The sequence below is a fragment of the Chiloscyllium plagiosum genome, chromosome 11 (genome assembly GCF_004010195.1).
Source record: "Chiloscyllium plagiosum isolate BGI_BamShark_2017 chromosome 11, ASM401019v2, whole genome shotgun sequence".
Taxonomy (NCBI): Eukaryota; Metazoa; Chordata; class Chondrichthyes; order Orectolobiformes; family Hemiscylliidae; genus Chiloscyllium; species Chiloscyllium plagiosum.
In genome coordinates, this window is record NC_057720.1 from 81,768,869 (window position 1) to 81,788,675 (window position 19,807).

Sequence of the window (19,807 nt, forward strand, 5' to 3'; positions counted from 1 at the left end):
TAACAAGAGGGATTGCGTATAGAAGCAAAGAGGTTCTTCTGCAGTTGTACAGGGCCCTGGTGAGACCACACCTGGAGTATTGTGTGCAGTTCAGGTCTCTAAATTTGAGGAAAGACATTCTGGCTATTGAGGGAGTGCAGTGTAGGTTCACGAGGTCAATTCCTGGAATGGTGGGACTACCTTACACTGAAAGACTGGGGTGACTGGGCTTGTATACCCTTGAGTTTATAAGACTGAGAGGGGATCTGATTGAGACATGTAAGATTATGAAAGGATTGGACACTCTGGCAGCAGGAAACATGTTTCCGCTGATGGGTGAGTGCCGAACCAGAGGACACAGCTTAAAAATACGGGGTAGACCATTTAGGACAGAGATGAGGAGAAACTTCTTCACCCAGAGAGTGGTGGCTGTGTGGAATGCTCTATGCCAGAGGGCAGTGGAGGCCAAGTCTCTAGATTCATTTAAGAAAGAGTTGGATAGAGCTCTCAAAGATAGTGGAATCAAGGGTTATGGAGATAAGGCAGGAAGAGGATACTGATTAGGAATGATCAGCCATGATCATATTGAATGACGGTGCAGGCTCAAAGGGCTGAATGGCCTACTCCTGCACCTATTGTCTATTGTCTATAAAAGCAGGGATGTACTTCTGAGGCTCTATCAGGCTCTGGTCAGACCACATTTGAAGTATTGTGTGCAATTTTGGGCCCCATATCTCAGCAAGAATGTACTGGCTCTGGACGGTGTTCAGAGGAGGTTCACGATAATTGACTCAGGAATGAAAAGCTTAACATATGAGCAATGTTTGAGGACTCTGGGTTTATAATAGATGAAGTTTAGAAGGTGAGAGAGAATCAAATTGAAACTTAAAGAAGACTGGACCAAGTAGATGTTGGGAAGATGTTTCCATTGGTAGGAGAGACTAGGGGCACAGCCTTCGAGCGAAGGGAAGACATTTTAGGATGGAGATAAAGAGAAACTTCTTCAGCCAAAGAGTGGTGAATCTATATAATTCATTACCACAGAAGTCTGTGGAGGCCAGGTCATTAAGTATATTTAAGACTGAGATAGATAGGTTCTGAGTATCAAGAGGATCAAGGGTTATGGGGAGAAAGTGGGAGAATGGGGTTGAGAAACCTATCAGCCATGATTGTAAGGCGGAGCAGACTCGATGGGCTGAATGGCCTAATTTCTGCTCCTATGTCTAATGGTCTTATCGAAACAGCGAGAGAGAGAGAGTGTGACAGAAATACACAGAAAAAATCAAACTAAATCTGATCTTTCATTTCAAATTTATACCTGTTACTCTGCTAATTACAAAAGGTGCAAGAGGGAAACAAACAAATCTTATATATATATTGCTCGGCAATTACATTAAGCAACACCTTGAAAACATTCAGACAGTGACCAGAGAGAATCATTGGATTTATAAAGGGATCAGAGAGAATCAGCGTGGATTTATAAAGGGCAGCTGCTGACAACTGAACCTAACCAGGTACTTCTGTACTGGGAGGGCTGGGGTCAAGTCCCACCTCCTCTAGACAGGTGTAAGTTGAGGTGGGTCAAAGTTGAGGTGGGTCAAATTGTGGCTCAGTCGCAGTATCCTTACCACCCCCCGGACCAGGAGCGCAGTATCTTTACCACCCCCCGGACCAGGAGGCCTGGGTTGAGGTCCCTGTGCCAGAGGTGTGTTATGACATCTTCTGATCAACATGTTCAGACATATCTTGCCAAGACCAGGAGGGCCCTCATGGCACAATGCCAGTGTCCTCCTCTGAGCCAGGAGGCCTGGGTTTAAGTCCCACCTGCTCCGGAGGGGTGTCATGACGTCTCTGAACAGGTTGATTTGGAAAATATCTATTCCAAACCAGGGACACTGGAAGGGAAGGTGGATGTTATTTCCACAGAGTCCCAGAGCTCAGTCCTTTGAAGTTCTGAAGCAGAGTCACAGTCCACTCAAAACATTAACATTATAAATAAGGTCCCTCCCTGATGTGCTGAGCCTTTATGTTCTTATTCCAAGCGGGAACCCTGCCTCCATAAAAGGCCAATCTGAGCAGAATTCCAAATTATGGCCGGCTCAGGACTGGGTCTCACCTGCAGTCTGGGTCTCATCCTTCTCCTGAGGAATCAGTAACTGGATCCCCTTGGACAGTGAGAACCGGAGTGTCGGGAACTCCTCTAGAAAACAGATGAGCCAACAGTGACTCAAAACGATAGCACAGTCACTAGAACCATCTCACATTAGAACATTTCACACTAGACTAAGGATTGTGACCAAGTGCTGACTCTGTCCAACTGTGTTTACATGATATCGCTGTGTACTAAAGGCCTAAACAATACAGGTTCACATTAAAATATATCTCCCTCAACGCCATCTCTTTCCCTCCCACTCTCACTGGAAACAAGGGAAACCAATCAGGTTCTCCGTGTTCCCAGCCTTCACGTACATTATTTTTGCATGACGTATAGAAGGTGGTTAAGAAGGCATTTAGAATGCTTGCCTTCATTGCTCAGATCTTTTGAATATATGAGTTGGGACGTCATGTTGAAGTTGTGCAGGACGGTGGTGAGGTCTCTTCTTGAATACTGTGTCCAGTTCTACTTGCCCAGTTATAGGATGGATATTATAAATCTGGAGAGGTTTCAGAAGAGACTTGCTGGAAATGGAGGGTTTGAATTTTTAGGATACACTGGGACCTTTTTCTCAGTGGAACATAGGAGGTTGAGAGGTGACCTTGTAGAGGTTTATAAAATCACGAGGTGTACAAATAAGGTGAACGGCAGGTCGATTTTCCTTAAGGTGGGGGATTTCAAGTCTAAGGGACATATATTTAAGGTGAAGGGAGAAAGATTTAGAAAAGACATGAGGGGCAATTGTTTTCACACAGATAGCAGTTCGTGTGTGCAATGAGCTTCCAGGAGAAGTGATGGATGTGGATGCAATTACAACGTATAAAAGACATTTCACCATCCAACATTGCCATCGGCTCTACCATGATGCTGACTCCATATAGAACATATAGAACATAGAACATAGAAGAATACAGCGCAGTACAGGCCCTTCGGCCCTCGATATTGCGCCGATCCAAGCCCACCTAACCTACACTAGCCCACTATCCTCCATATGCCTATCCAATGCCCGCTTAAATGCCCATAATGAGGGAGAGTCCACCACTGCTACTGCAGGGCATTCCATGAACTCACGACACGCTGAGTAAAGAACCTACCCCTAACATCTGTCCTATAACTACCCCCACTTAATTTAAAGCTATGCCCCCTTTCCCCATCCTTCCTATAGTATGGCGACCAAAACTGCACACAATACTCCAGATGCGGCCGCACCAGAGTCTTATACAACTGCAACAAGACCTCAGTACTCCGGAACTCAATTCCTCTACCAATAAAAGCCAGTACGCCATCTGCCTTCTTCACCGCACTATTTACCTGGGTGGCAACTTTCAAAGATCTGTGTACATGAATCTGCCCCGCTCAGCATTCTGATGGGAATGCTCCCTCCATGACATTCTGGTCCACTCCTCTTTCACCCCTAAAACCCCACCGTTCCCTATCCAGGAAGATGTAACAACTATCCTTTTGGGCCATCTCTCCATGCTGCCCAAGGCCCAGATGAGACTACAGTTTATGACTGATTGCAGCCCCGTGTTGTTCTGTTTTCTACACAGGATGAAAAGGCAACGTGGACTGGCCATGCAGAATGCCTCCATTCGGTTCTTAAAGCAGCACCTTGAACTTCTCATCATCTTCCAAAGTTGTTCTCCATCTTGCTTGCACTGACCTTCCTGTCTTTGGCGTGTGATGATGTTCCAGTGACCACTGAAGAATGGTGTTGTTATTGTTTCTCAGAGTCGGCATACCTTTAAGAGACACACTCATGGCATCGTCCCTAGATCACAGCAAGCAACCGGAGGACAGAAACGTCTCAGACTCCATCTTATCTTGGGTCACTTGAAGCATGGCACTCTACTGGAAGCATGCTGCTCTGTTGTAATGTTCCATGTTAGCCAAGACACCAATGTGTCTGAGGAATGCAATGTTTGTATATAAATCATTAGTTGTAACATATGTCAGTTCCTATCTCCTTTCTTGCCTCTCTCAATAACCTGGGGTAAACACCATCAGGCTTTGGGGGCTTATCCACTTTAATATCCTTCAAGAGACCCAATACCACTTCTCTCTTGATCTCAATACGCCCTGGCATATTAGCATGCTCCACACAAATCTCATTATCTTCCATGTTCTTCTCCTGGGTGAATACCAACACAAAGTACTCAGTTAGGACTTCCCTTACATCCTCTGCCTCCAAGCACAAGTTCCCTCCTTTATCCTTGAGTGGCCCTACCATTTCCCAAGTTATCCTTTTTTTTTAACATATGTATCGAAAATGTAATGTGTGTACTTTCACCACACACCTGTAATGTCTGCATTTTCGCACAAAGGGTGGTGAGTGCCTAGAACGCGTTGCCAGAGGAGGTGGCGGAAGCAGATACAATAGCAGCATTTAAGAAGCACCGGGAGGAATGCATGAATATTAAGGGAATCGAGGGATATGAATCCTGTAAGTGAAGACAGTTTTAGTATGGAAGGGCAATATGTGTTCACGCAGGCTTGGAGGGCCGAAGGGCTGTTCCTGTGCTGTATTGTTTCTTGTTCTTTGTTGGATTCTTCAATACCATAATATCCATAGTCTCTCATACCATAACATATGGATCAGAAGACATAACAAGATAACAAGCATTGCCACCTGAAGTAAAATAAGCTGTTGGAGGCAAACCCACATCAGTGAGACACTTCAGTCTTTTTGACTCAACCTCAGATCAGAATCCATTGCAAAAGACAGCAGTTTCTGATGTTTCTGTTGTTCCATTTATAACATTCCCAAATATATCTTACGTTTCTTTATTTCTGCTACTCCTATCTCCTTTTGTAGTACTCCATCATTGGTTTGAACTTGAAAGGATTCAGAAAAGATTTACAAGGAGGTTGCCAGGGTTGGAGGGTTTGAGCTATAGAGAGAGGCTGAATAGGCTGGGGCTATTTTCCCTGGAATGTCAGAGGATGAGGGGTGATCTTATGGAGGTTCCTATATTCATGAAGGGCTTGGATAGGATAAACAGATAACATCTTTCTCCCTGGGCTAGGGGAAGTCCAGAACTAGAGGGCATAGGTTTAAGGTGAGAGGGGAAATATTTAAAAGGGAACCTAAGGGGCAACTTTTTCACACAGAGGGTGGTGCGTATATGGAATGAGCTGCCAGAGGAATGATAGAGGCTAATGCAATTACAACATTTAAAAGGCATCTGGATGGGTATATGAATAAAAAGGGTTTAGAGAGATATGGGCCAAGTGCTGGGAAAAGGGACTAGATTAGGTTAGGATATCTGGTCGGCCTGGATGAGTTGGACCAAAGTGTACATGCTGTACATCTCTGTGACTCTATTTAGTACCAGCTCTGCCTCCCCTTTGAGACTTGTGAAAATTGGTACAGCAAACTATTAGGAAGACAGGAAAACAGACGACAAAATGGCTGCTTATGCAAGGACAGCAGAGTACAGGAATAAAGAGGGTGGGGTCCACTACGGATGTACCAGCTTTTTATGAGAGAACATCTGGAGTGCTGTGTTGAGTTTGACCCTAGAGGAGAAAATGTGCAGTGGAGACACAGCAGTGAATGCTCACTATATTGGCCACTGAGGTGAGGGTCTCCTCCCTATGGTGACACAGGCTGCGTAAAAGAGGACTCTCTGAAGGGGCGAGGGATGAGAGGTGATCATACTGAAACCTACAAGGCTGTGAAACAGAGGGTAGACACAGCGACCGTTTCCATTGGTCAGGAGAGTCCAAAACACGGGGCGAGGGGGATGATCACTTCAGAGACTGAGATGAGGGGAACTCTCTTCACTCAGAAGGTTGTGAATCACCCAGAGGGTCACAGATGCCCCATCACTGAATCTGTGTAAGGCTGAGGGAGACAGAGCATTTGTCACAAAACCAAAGGACACGACGAGTGATCTCGAAAGTGGAGGTAGGTCTCAAGATTACTCATGACTGCACTGAATGAGTGTACTCAATGGGCTAAATGGTCTACACCTGTTCCTATTTGATCTGACCATTAGCCACAGGTAGGCTATTCAGCCCATCAAGTCTGCTCAACCATTGAATGAGATCGTCTGATCTGATCACCCCCAACTCCACTTTCCTGCCTTTTCCCCATAACCTTTGATTCCTTCCTGATTAAAGATCTATCTCAGCCTTGAACATACTTTATGACCCAGCCTCGACAGCCCTCTGTGGTAAAGAATTTTACAGATTCACTACCATCTGATCACTTTCTTCTCATCTCTACCTTAAACAAATGACCCCTTATTCTCAGATGATGTCCTCTGGTCCGAGATTCTCCCACAAGGAGAAACAACCTTTTCACATCTACTCTCTCAAATCCTGCAAGAATCCTCTATGTTTAAATTAGGTCTCCTCTCATTCTTCTAAATTCCATTGAATACAAGCCCAACCTACTCAATCTCTCCTCATAAGGCAGTCCCTCTTTAACCGGTATTATTAAAGTCAACCTTCAATTGCCTCCGACACCATCTTCTCTCATATAAGGGCCGTAAAACTGTTTACAGTATTCCAGCTGTGGTCTGAGTAATACAGTTTTTAAGCAAAACCTCCCTTCTTTAAATAAAGGCCAACATTTTATCTGCCGTCCCTATTCCATGTTGAATTTGTATGCTCGCCTTTTTATGATTCATATACAAGGACGCTCAAACCCTTCTGTTCCATAGTTTTCTGCAGTCTTTCCCCATGTAAATAACATTCAACACTTCTATTGTTCTGGCCAAAGTGCATAACCTCACTCCTTCCCATATTATATTCCATTTGCCAAGTTTTTGCTCAGTCGCTTAACCTGCCAAATATCCCTCTTTGCATCATCCTCACCACTTGCCTTCCCACCTATTTTTTTGTGTCATCCACAAATTAGGTGATTATACATTCACTTCCCCCATCCAAATCACTGTATATTGTAAATAATTGAAGCCTCAGCACTGATCCCAGCGGTACTCCACTAGTTACGGGTTGCCATCCTGAAATTGTCCATTACTTTCCCTCGGACCTTTTCTCCAGTGATATTTGTTGGATGTTTCCCCATTTGCCCCTTGATTCTTGAGCTGCTCCAAGTCTGGTACACCAATCACTTTTCCCAGTTCTGATGAAAGGTCATAGATTTCCAAATGTTTCTATATTTTAACACTGTCCCATCAAACACTTCCAGGACTGGTACAGCATTAGGTTAAATACAGAGTAAAGCTTCCTCTATACTGTCCCCAACAAACACTCCTAGGACATATACAGCATGGGATTCGAAACAGAGTAAAGGTTTCTTTACACTTTCTCCATCAAATACTTGAAGGACAGAGACAGCACGGGGTTAGATACAGAGGAAAGCTGCCTTTACAATGTCCCCATCAAACATTCCCAAAACATGTACAGCATAGGATTTGATACAATGTAAAGCTCTCTCTACAATGTCCTCATCAAACACTGCCAGGTCGGGGATAGCATGGGGTTAAATACAGAGTAAACCTCTCTCTACATTGTCTCCATCAAATACTTCCAGGGCCAGGGACAGCATGGGGTTAGATACAGAGTAAAGCTCCCTTTACATTGTCCCCATCAAACACACCCAGGACAGGGACAGCATGGGGGGGGGGGTTCAATACAAAGTAAACCTTCCTCTACATTGACGCCATCGACACTCAGATAGGAGTGTCAGTCTATGACTTTTCAAGCTCCACATGACTCTTTTATTTGACCCTGTGACTGACAATGGAATGGTGCCAGCCAAAGGCTTTGTGTCAAATGATTACAGTCAAAAAACAAAGCAGAGCCTCCTGGCCCAGTTTCATGGCAGGCAGACGGTGGGGTGTGCAAGGGGGTTGCAGAATGAGGTGACGTAGAATGGAAGGTAGACTAATACATTTTTCAGCCACTGAGTCAGAAAAAGAAAACAGAATGACTGAGGTGCAAACTAATTTCAATGATTCAGTTCAAACTGATTTAATCTTTGCCATTCATTCTTGGGGTGATGCTGACCTGAAGTATACTGAGGCACCAAGTCACTCAGCATATATTGAAGAGATGGATAGAGATAATTTGGAGATGAGGACTCCTTCTTCCATGGAGGCCTAGGTTTCCCAAATATCCTCCAAGCATTCATTACACAGAATCTGTGACAAGGACAGACAGAGAAAGAGAGAGATGAAGATGTCTATCTCTGACGAAAACATTCGGGAGTCTATCACTCCCCCTCTCACATACCCTTTACAAGTACCGGATATTTTCAAAAATCCTGGAATTCCCTCCCTAATGGCATTGTGTGTCAACCCACGTCAGGTAGACTTGCAGCGGTTCAAGGAGGCAGCTCACCACCACCTTCTCAAAGGCAACTAGGTATGGGCAATAAATGGTGGCCCAGCCAGCGACCCCCGCATCCCACAAAATGAATAATAAAACTAAAACATGGCTCAGCACTTCCAAAGTGTCCTGAAGGTTACATGTTCAAACTTCACTGGGACTCATAATGCAGACAGGTGAGTACTGAAGGAGTGCTGCACTGTCAGATAGGTCACTTTAAGAAGATAATTGAAAAAACACAGCAGGCCAGGCAGCATCCGAGGTGCAGGAGAATCGACGTTTCGGACACAAGCCTGCTGTGTTTTTCCAGCACCACATTTTTTCAACTCTGGTCTCCAGCATCTGCAGTCCTCACTTTGTCCCACTTTAAGAAGATAGCCTAGCCACTGGCTTTTTCTTATTTTTCCAGATGTGTTCCAGATGCAATTTAATTGGTCAGATGACCAGGCTCAAAGCAAAACACACTCTTTCCCTCTAGTTAAAATACAAACAAAAGAAAGAAGAACTGCAATAACTTAACTCTATTGGAAAAAAACTTCACAGAATAATAGATTATTTCACTGCTAAACAGCAACCATCCCATAGAGACATCCCATAAACACACTCTCTTGGTAAAAACAAATTCAGTAAAATAGATGATCTCACATGGAATTCTGGAAGCAGGAAGAGAACCCCAGCTTGTAGAGGAATAAAAGCTTCCACAGCCAGCTTCAAGCAACTATTGAAAGTTAACTGTCTCTCTCAACCCACCGGGCTTGCTGGGATGGCCAAAATTAATTATGGAGCACATTCCCTTGGACATTTTTACAAACATGGTGCACCACACAACAGGCCATTTTTATAAGACATGGCAGCCCTACTTGAGTTATTTGGAAACAGATTTGTTAGTTATCTTAACTCGGGCATTTGTTTAACCAGGATGGTTAGATTTGTCAAGCCCTGGGCCCTGGAGGGGGCCTCCTGAGTTAATACGGGTATATATACAATGCTCCCGTTCCTCTGTTTGGGAGCTTTGCGCTGAGCATAGCTGTTCTGTATTCTGCATTTTTTTTTGCTTTTCTTTCTTTTTTTGGTGTTGCTTTGCACAGTGTTAGGGTTTGTTTTGTATTAGAGGGTAGGTTAACAGTTAGGAGACAGTAATTGTATTGTTTTTGTGTTTGTTTTCTTTTTATTATACTGATATTTGTTATTTCAATAATTTTATATGTTTGTAAAGTTAAACAAAATTTGCTAATAAATATATTTACAAAAAAACTATCTCTCTCACTTAGAGGAGGCATGTGGCTGGCATTCGGCTGCCATTTCAAATGCCATGTAGCATGAAGACCTGTGCTGAGAGCTGCCCAAATGCCAACTCCAAGGAGTTTTTTTTAAAAAATGGGTTATGGGCAAGGCCAGCATTTGTTGCCCGCCCCTAGTTGCCACTGAACTGTGGCCTTGCTGGGCCATATCCAGAGCAGAGTTTGGAGTCAACAGCATGGCTGTGGGTCTGGACTCTCACAGAGGCCAGACCGCATAAAAAGTTCCCTTTCCTCAGGGAAGGAAATCAAAGCAAGTCAATGCTGCAATCATCACGATCACCATCGTTGAGATTGGCTTCCAATTTCAGATTCATGCACTCAACTGGAATTCCGTCAGGTGCGAAGGTGGGATTTGAACCCATATGCCCAGAGCAATACCAAGTGCAGTGATATTGGCCCTGGTGCCAGCATCGCACTGGCACTCTCCAGTGGATCCAGTGTTGCTGTTGTTATGGACCAGACCAGATCCTCTCCAAATATATTAAGAAGGTAGCCTAGACCTGAACTTTTACTTATTTGAAAGTGCTGTGTCCCAGATGCAGAACGTCTGGTCTACTACTTGATGTTAAGCAAAACAATTTATTTAAACACGATAGTTAAAATACAAAAACAAAAATAAGGAATTTAGAGTAACAACTCCATTGGTAAATTTATCAGAATGGTAGATTCAGGAACTATTACTAATTAACAGTTCCACTTCGTAACATCCCATAAATACACCCCTTGGCAAAAAGGCAAATACAAAAACAGATTGTCTCACGTATAATCCAGCAGCAGCAGAGAGAGGGAGAAAAAATATCAAGTGAAAACTCAGAGAGAGTAGCAGTCAGGAGACATTTACTGCAGCTTCTGCCCTGTTAAGACACCAACAGCAACTGCTTAAAGCTAAGCCTAAAATACTAAAAAAATCTAAAATTTCTGGCCCTTGAGTCTGGTCACACCCATCCAGGTTGATTCTATTGGTCCATCTTAAAAAAAAACACCCCAAGGCCTCGCAAGCTGTTTATGTGACCACAGACTGCTGGACGCCTCTTGTTCAATCTCTCTCTTAAAAGCAATCAGGACAAAATACACCTCGTAAAGCCATTGCATCATCACACTGTGAGACCCTTCTTGCGGTGAGAGAACTGACCTTCTCCAGAAGTAAAGCAGAGGGAGGATGATAGTCATCCGTGCTTGGTGGAACAGATCCGGCTCCAGTTTGCCATGGCGGCTGCTCATAATGACTCTGTCTTTCTCATAGTCTGTGATATTCACCTTCCCGGAAAGAAAACGCCAACGTCACACACAAGACATGGTTTCCATCAGGTGCCTCAGACCTCAAAGGGTGCTCCATCCCCTTGACCAACCAACCCCATTGGATTCCCAAAAGGATCCCGTCTGGGGATGAAGGGCGCCAGATATGAAATACTCACAGGGAAAAACAAGAGAACCATGACGAACAAAGGGAGTTATATAAAGCATTAAATGAGGCTTATAAAGTTTCCAAAGAAAGCTGGAAGCCTGAGGATTGGGATAATTTTAGAATTGAACAAAGCAGGACAAAGAAACTGATAAAGAAAAGGAGAACAATGTATACTTAATAAAATGAAAGATTGCATAGATGAGGAACGGCAGCTGTAAAGATAGATTGGAGAAGTCGGGACTGTCTTTCTTGGAGAAGAGAAGGCTGAGAGGAGATGTGATTGAGGAATTCAAAATCAGGAGGGGTCTGGATAGAGTAAACAGGGAGAAAATGTTCCCACTCATGGAAGGATTGAGAGCGAGAGGACACAGATTGAAAGTAATCAGGAAAAGGGACAAAAAAGTGAGATGAGGAAAAACATTTTCAGCCAGTGAGTGGTTAAGGTGTGGAATGCACTGCCTGAGAGTGTGGTGGAGGCAGCTTCAATTGAAACATTCCGAAGGGAATGAGACTGTTATTTGAAAAGGAACAATGTGCAGGGTGACAGGGAGAAGGCAGGAGAATGACACTCATTCAGACAGCCAGGCCAGACAGGTTGGGCAGAATGGCCTCCATGTGCACTATAACAATTGCTTGAAATTTCACATTATTTTATGCCACGAACTTGCACTCAATTAGGGTGATCCGGTAGGAGATGAGGGAACAGTGGGTCCCATGATTTTGGTGCTAGCCCTGGCTCGGGGGGGGGGGGGTGTATGATGGGACTGAATGATGGAGCAGGCTCAATGGTCTGTCTGAAGGTGCTGACCCTCACAGTGATGAAGGAGGCAGGCCCCTGTGAACGCGGTCTCAGCGTTCACAGAATTCCTACTGTGTGGAAAAAGGCCCTTCAGCCCAAGTCCACACCAATCCAACCCCATTATTCTATACCCGTGACCTAACCTAAACATCCTTGAACACTTTGGGGCAATTTAGCACGGCCAATCCACCTGACCTGCACATCTTTGGACTTTGGGAGGAAACTGGAGCACTCAGAGCAAACTCATGCAGACACGGGGAGAATATGCTAACTCCACACAGTCGCCCGAGGCTGGAATCGAAGCCGGGTCCCTGGCGCTGTGAGACAGCTATGTTAACCAGTGAGCCACCGTGCCACCCTAAGTTAATAAGCTGAGACAGCAGCAAGGCCCTTCAGCCCAGGCTGACGGTGCTTACCCTGAGCCTCGGCAGCGTGTCCGCGTGCAGAAAGAGTCTGATGATCATTTCCACTTTTGCCCTGAGCAACCCTTCGTAAATCTCATCGTGCAGTCCCACTCGAGCCATGACGATTGCAGCTTCTGCCCGTTTCACATAGCTGAGAAAGCAGAGACATGGAACAGAGTAACCAGCACTGAAACAAATCATTTTCAAGCACAGCTTCATTCTGTAGCTAACCCCATGCTGTCCCTATCCTGGGAGTGTTTGATGGGGAAAGTGCAGAGGGAGCTTTACTCTGTGTTTAACCCCAGATTGTCCCTGTCCTGCGAGTGTCTGATAGGTACCGTACAGAGAGAGCTTTACTCTGTGTCTAACTCCCTGTCTCCATCAAAAACTCCCATGACAATGTAGAGGAACTTTATCCTGTGGCGACCTGTAGGGGTCCATGTTGGGACTACACCTATTCACGTTGTACATTAACGGTGTAGACAAAGGAACTGAGGCTCTTTTTCCTCAGTTTCCAGATGACACATGGAAGGACAGGTGTTGAAGAAGGCGGGGAAGATGTTGAAGGACTTGGATAGGCTCAGAGAATGGGCAGATGAAATATAATGCGGGAACGTGCGAGGTTATGCAATTTGGTAGGAAGAGTAGAGGCAGAGATTGGTTTATAAACTGGGAAAGGCTTTGGATATCTGACATACAAAGGATTCAAGGTTAAATTTAGGTTCGGTTGGTATTTAGGAAGGTAAACTCAATGTTAGTATTCACTGCAATACAGCTAGAACACAGGGGCAGAGATTTACTGCTGAAGCTGTACGTTGCTCTGGTTGGACCATATTTAGAATATGGTGAATAGTTTTGGGCCCTATATCTAAGGTAGGATGGGCTGTCATTGGAGGGAAAAGGTTTACAGGAATGATCCCAGGGATGAAAAGCTTGTCATATGAGGAGTGGTTGAGGACTCTGGGTTTGCACTCAATGGAGTTTAGAAGGATGAGGAGGGATCTGATTGAAACTGACTGAATGCTGAGAGGCCTGGATAGGGTGGGCGTAGAGAAAGTGTTTCCACTAGTAGGAGAGACTCAGACCCAAGGGCACAGCCTCAGAATGAAGGGACAACCTTTCGAGCTGAGATGAGGAGAAATGCATCAGTCCAAGGGTGGTTAATCTGTGGAGCTCATTGCTGGACAGGGCTGTAGAGGCCAAATCATGGAGTGCATTTAAGTCAGAACTAATTATGTTCTTGATTAGTAAGGGGATCAAAGTTACAGGGAGAATGGAGTTGAGAAACAAATTACCACGATCAAATGGCGGACCAGACTTGATGGGCTCATTCTGCTCCTGTAACTTATGGTCTTATGGGTCATTGTAGAGGAAGCTTTACTGTGTATCTAATCTTGTGCTGTAGCTGTCCTGGAAGTATTTGAGGGGAGCAGTATTAGAAGTCAGTCATCTCAGCTCCAGGACAACTCTGCAGGAGTTCCTCAGGGTAGTGTCCTTAGATTAGATTAGATTAGATTACTTTCAGTGTGGAAACTGGCCCATCGGCCCAACAAGTCCACACCGACCCACCGAAGCGCAACCCACCCATACCCCTACATTTACCCCTTGCCTAACACTACAGGCAATTTAGCATGGCCAATTCACCTGACCTGCACATCTTTGGACTGTGGGAGGAAACCGGAGCACCCGGAGGAAACCCACGCAGACACGGGGAGAACGTGCAAACTCCACACAGTCAGTCGCCTGAGTCGGGAATTGAACCCCGGGTCTCAGGCGCTGTGAGGCAGCAGTGCTAACCACTGTGCCACCATGCCGCCCATCCCAACCATCTTCAACTGCTTCATCAATGACCTTCCCTCCATCATTGGTAGAAGTGAGGATGTTCGCCAATGATTGTACAATGTTCAGCAATATTACAACACCACAGATACTGAAGCTGTCCACCTTCTCATGCAACAAAATCTGAACAATATCCAGGCTCGGGCTGACAAGTGGCAAGTAACATTCGCACAACACAAGTGTTAGGCAATGATCATGTCCAATAAAAGATAATCTAATCAACACCCCTTGATATTCAATGCTGTTACCATCACTAAATCACCCACTACTAACTTCCTGGGGATTACCATTGACCAGAAACTCAGTGGGGCTCACCACATAAATGCATTGGCTGCAAGAGAAAGTGAGTGGCTAGGAATACTGTGGCAAGTAATTCACCTCCTGACTCCCCAAAGCCTGTCCACAAAGCACAAGCCAGGAGTGTGACAGAATCCTCCCCAGTTGCCTGAATGAGTGCAGCTCAGCAACACTCAAGAAGCTCAACACCATCCAGGCAAATCAGCCACTTGATTGGCACCACATCCACAAACATCCACTCTCTCTACCATCAATGCTCAGTAGCAGCAGTACATACTATTTACAAGATGCACTGCAGAAACTCACCAAAGATCTATAGACAGCACTTTCCAAACTCACAACCACTTCCAAGGACAAGGGTAGCAGATACATGGGAACACCACCCCCCTTGCGAGTCTCCCTCCAAGCAACTCATCATCCTGAGATGGAAATTCATCACTATGTCTTCACTATTGCTGGGCCAAATTCCTGGAATTCTCTGTCTAAGGGAATTGTGGGTCTACCTACAGCACATGGACTGCAGCGATTCAAGAAGGCAGCTCACCCCACCTTCTCAAGGGGCAACTAGGGACAGGCAGTAAATTATTCAGCACCGTGCACAAACATGCACCAATATTAAGCATTCATCCTTCCACCTTCACCCAGTGGACATCATCACCAGGCAAGCAGTTATCCAGATGCCCACTCTTGCACCCACTTACTGCTCGATCTCCATGCAGAAGTGCAAATCATTGACCAGGTAGTTGACGATGAGCTGTCGATTGAACATCATTCGCCTTTTCAAGTGGGGGGTGTCAGAATCGTCCACATAATCGGCCCCTCGGAGAACGAAGGAGCTGCCCTGGGATGGCACCCTGGTCATGGTACGAGATGCCAAGTTGTCTGGAAATAGCAGAGCGAGAAAGGTGTTAGCAGGATGGAGGGGATCAGCTCATTACAAGGTTACACTCACCTTCACATTCCCCATGCAAGGTCTCCATCCTTTCTCTCCTCGGGGAGTTGCCCTCTTCCCTGAACTGACTTTGCTTAATAGTTGAGGGCAGTGTTCAGGAGGGGGCATGAAGGAGACAGTGCCTAGGGACTTCAGAAATGTGGAGGGGCTGGAGAATCTAGGACAGGGCTCCTCAAAGTGGTGGGGGAATCAAAGGGAGCTTTGATAGACGTGGTCAAAATCTTGGGGGGGGGGGTTTCAACAGAGTCAATGCCAGTGGGAGGGTCAGTACACAGACAGGAACACAGACTTTAAATTACTGCCCAAAACCAGAGAGGAGAATTTCTTTGATGCAATGAAGATGGCTGAAGTGGGCAGTGACAGTTGTGGAATCATACAAAGTTAAAAATCTCACAACACCAGGTATAAGCACTTGCTTCGGAGTGCTGCTCCTTCATCAGGTGATTGTGGAGAATAAGACACAGAAATTATAGCAAACGTTTACAGTGTAATGTAACTGAAATTATATATTGAAAAAGACCACGATTGTTTGTTAAGTCTTTCAGCTTTTAGAATGACCTCGTAATGAGCTGAATGTTGGTTTCAGTTCTTTCATATGTAAATCGCAAAACTTTTTAAAAAAAGTTACATTCTTAAGTGCACTTTAACAATTGGTATCATGTCGGCTCAGATAAGGTATTGAAGGTGTTAATTCCCTGTGAGGCTGCCTGTGCCACAATGGTCAGACTGATTCTCATCTAAAAATAGATTTACAGAATCTTACATGGATTCATGTAGTTTTTGAGCAAAGTAAAATGGAATTCTGCAAGTACAAATTCACCCCAGAGAGTGTCTGTGTGTGTGTGTGGGTATGAGAGAGTGTCTGTGTGTGTGTGTGTGAATGTGTCTGTCCGTCTGTCTGTGTGATCGTCCGTCTGTCTGTGTGCGTGTGTAATGCAATGGGGTCACCTGTAGTGTGACATGAACCCAAGGTCCCGGTTGAGGCCATCCCCATGGGTACCAAACTTGGCTATCAGCCTCTGCTCGGCCACTTTTTGTTGTTGCCTGTCCCGAAGTCAGCCTTGGAGAACAGTCACCCGAAGGTGCAAATGTCCCGGACCGCTGAAGTGATCTCCGAGTGGGAGGGGGCACTACTGTTTGTCGATTGTCCTGTAGTGTCCATTCATCCAGACACATGGAACAGCCATGGGGAACAAATTTGCACCCCAGTATGCCAACATTTTTATGCACAGGTTTGAACAAGACTTCTTCTCTACACAAGACCTCCAACCAACACGATACACCAGGTACATCGATGACATTTTCTTCCTCTGGACCCATGGCGAGGAGGCACTGAAGCAACTACACAGTGATATCAACAAGTTTCATCCCACCATCAAACTCACCATGGACTACTCTCTATTATCTGTCTCATTCTTGGACACATGCATCTCCATCAAGGATGGACACCTCAGCACCACACTCTACCACAAACCCACAGACAACCTCACAATGCTACACTTCTCCTGCTTCCACCCAAAACATATTAAAACAGCCATCCCTTATGGAAAAGCCCTATGCATACACAGGATCTGTTCAGATGCGAAGGAACGTGACGGGCACCTGGAAGTACTCAGGGATGCCCTCAAACGAACAGGGTACGATGCTCAACTCATCGACCACCAGTTCCAGCGTGCCACAGCGAGGAACCATAATGACTTCCTCAGGAGACAGACATGTGCTGCAACCAACAGGGTACTCTTCGTTGTTCATTACTTCCAAGTAGCTGAAATGCTACGCCATGTTCTTCATGATCTGCAACACATTATCAAGGAGGATGAGCATCTCACCAAGACCTTCCCCACACCTCCACTGCTTGCCTTTAAACAACTGCCAAACCTCAAACTGATCATGGCTCGTAGCAAACTGCCCAGCTTTCAGGAGAACTCCATACAACCCTGTCACGGTAGGCGCTGCAAGACGTGTAAGAGTGTCAACACGGACACCATCACTACGCATGGGGACACCTCCCACCACGTACGTGGCAGCCCAACTAACATTATCTATCTCATACGCTGCAGGCAAGGAAGCCCTGAGGCATGGTACATTGGTGAGACCAAACAGGGACTACAGCAATGGATGAATGGGCACCACAGACAGGAGTATTCCCTCCCAGTTGGGGAACACTTCAGCGGTCCGGGACATTTAACCTCAGACCTTCGGTTGGCCATCCTCCAAGGCGGATTTCAGGACCGGCAACAACGAAATGTGGCCGAGCAGAGGCTGATAGCCAAGTTTGGTACCCATGGAGACAGCCTCAACCGGAACCTTGGGTTCATGCCACACTACAATGCCACTACCATTGCACTAAATACACACACACACACGGACGGACGGACACACACTCAGACAGACACACACACACTCAGACCCTCTCTCATACACTCACACATACACACTCACACACACCCTCTCACAGACTTAAACCCCTTTACAATCTCTCACACACACACACGCGCGGACGGACACACACTCAGACAGACACACACACACACTCAGACCCTCTCTCATACACTCTCACATACACCCACTCACAGACTTAAACACACACACTCACACACCCTCTCTCAGACACTCAAACACACACACACCCACATGCACACATACAAATAAGTTTGTGGGGCGAATTTGTACTTGCAGAATTCCATTTTACTTTGCTCAAAAACTACATGAATCCATGTAAGATTCTGTAAATCCATTTTTTGAATGAGAATCAGTCTGACCATTGTGGCACAGACAGCCTCACAGGGAGTTAGCACCTTCAATCCCTTACCCGGGCCATCGTGACACCAATTGTTAAAGTGCACTTGAAAATGTAATTTTAAAAAAAGTTTTGCGATTTACATATGAAAGAACTGAAACCAACGTGGTCATTCTAAAAGATGAGAGATTTAACAAACAATCGTGGTCTTTTTCAAAATAAAAATCCAGTTATATCACACTGTAAACACATTCTGTGTTTTACAATCTTATTCTCCGCAATCACCTGAAGGAGCAGTGCTCTGAAAGCTAGTGCTTCCAAATAAACAGATTCTGGGTAATCCAAGATGGAGGAAGGGAAAAATTTCTGGCTGTAACAGCTGCTCCTTTTTTGAGATATTTTAGGTGTTGGAGGTGATTTCCTTGAATTCCAGGGGCAGAAATTACTGTTTTATATGTGTTGCATTGTTTTGGAACTTCGGGGAAAAAAAAAGTCAAAACAATAGCAGTTTTAAAAGGGAGAGGAACAGACAAAGGAAGCACATGGTGAGGTCAGTGCAGGAGAGAGAGAAAGAAAGAAACTGTCACTGCCTTTGCTGTTTAAATTCATATTATCGCTAGAAATCGGAGTGCATCTGGGAAAATTAACAAACAGTGAAATTCACAACTGATCTTGGAGGAACTGTTGGGTGAAGTTCACAGCACAGAATCAGATAAGTGTATTGTTATTTTAAGTGTGTCCAACAGAAAGTCTGCAGTAGTGAGTCGAGTGGAATTTTTTTTGATTATATGTTTTTGGAGATATGTCTCTTGATTAAACTTAAAATATAAGTCATAATTAGTAATTTAACCTGGGGCAGTGTTCGTAGAGGAATAAGACAGTGTTAATTTCTGGGTCTGTAGATTGTGAAGAAGCAAAAATGATCTTTGGTAGAGTGATATGCGCTTCTTGTCAGATGTGGGAGTTTAAAGAGAGTTTAAGGGTTACTGCGGATTATATCTGCCATAAATGCTGTTGGTTGCAAATCTTATCAGATCGAATGGATCGGTTGGAGAGACAGTTAGAAGCAATGAGGAATTTGCAACAGCAACAGTATGTGATGGGTGGCAGTTATAGGAAGTGGGGGGGGAGTCCCAGATACAGTCACATAGATGGGTTAACTCCAGGAAAAGTAAGAGAGGTAGGCAGCTAGTGCAGGAGTCCTTTGTGGATATACCCATTTAAAAAAGATATGCTGTTTTGGAAAATGTAGGGGGTGATGGATTCTCAAGGGAACGTAGCACGAACAGCCAAGTTTCTGGTATTGAGACTGGCTCGAATGCAATGAGGGGTACGTCGAATTCCAAAAGATCAATTGTATTAGGGGATTCTCCAGTCCGAGGTACAGACAGACATTTCTATGGCCAGCAGAGAAAAAGCAGAATGGTGTGTTGCTTCCCTGGTGCCAAGATCAAGGATGTCTCAGAGAGGGTGCAGAATGTTTTCACGGGGGAGAGGGACCAACAGGAGGTCATTGTCCACATTGGAACCAACGACAATGGAAGGGAAAAGGTTGAGAGTCTGAAGGGAGATTAGAGAGTTAGGCAGAAATTTAAAAAGGAGGTCCTCGAGAGTAGTAATATCTGGATTACTCCTG

At 45.1% G+C, this 19,807-nt stretch overlaps 1 protein-coding gene across 2 annotated transcripts in view; it reads right to left on the reverse strand.

Moving 5' to 3' along the window:
* The window catches only part of LOC122554624 (regulator of G-protein signaling protein-like), a 106,801-nt gene that overhangs the window by 14,856 nt on the left and 72,138 nt on the right, over positions 1–19,807 (reverse strand). For both annotated transcript variants that reach the window (XM_043699945.1, XM_043699944.1), the window contains 5 exons: positions 15,181–15,361; positions 12,356–12,494; positions 10,868–10,992; positions 8,114–8,247; positions 2,096–2,179 (listed from right to left, as the gene is read on the reverse strand). In XM_043699945.1, coding sequence (XP_043555880.1) covers positions 2,096–2,179; positions 8,114–8,247; positions 10,868–10,992; positions 12,356–12,494; positions 15,181–15,361 — 663 coding nt within the window. The remainder of the gene's footprint in view (positions 1–2,095; positions 2,180–8,113; positions 8,248–10,867; positions 10,993–12,355; positions 12,495–15,180; positions 15,362–19,807) is intronic.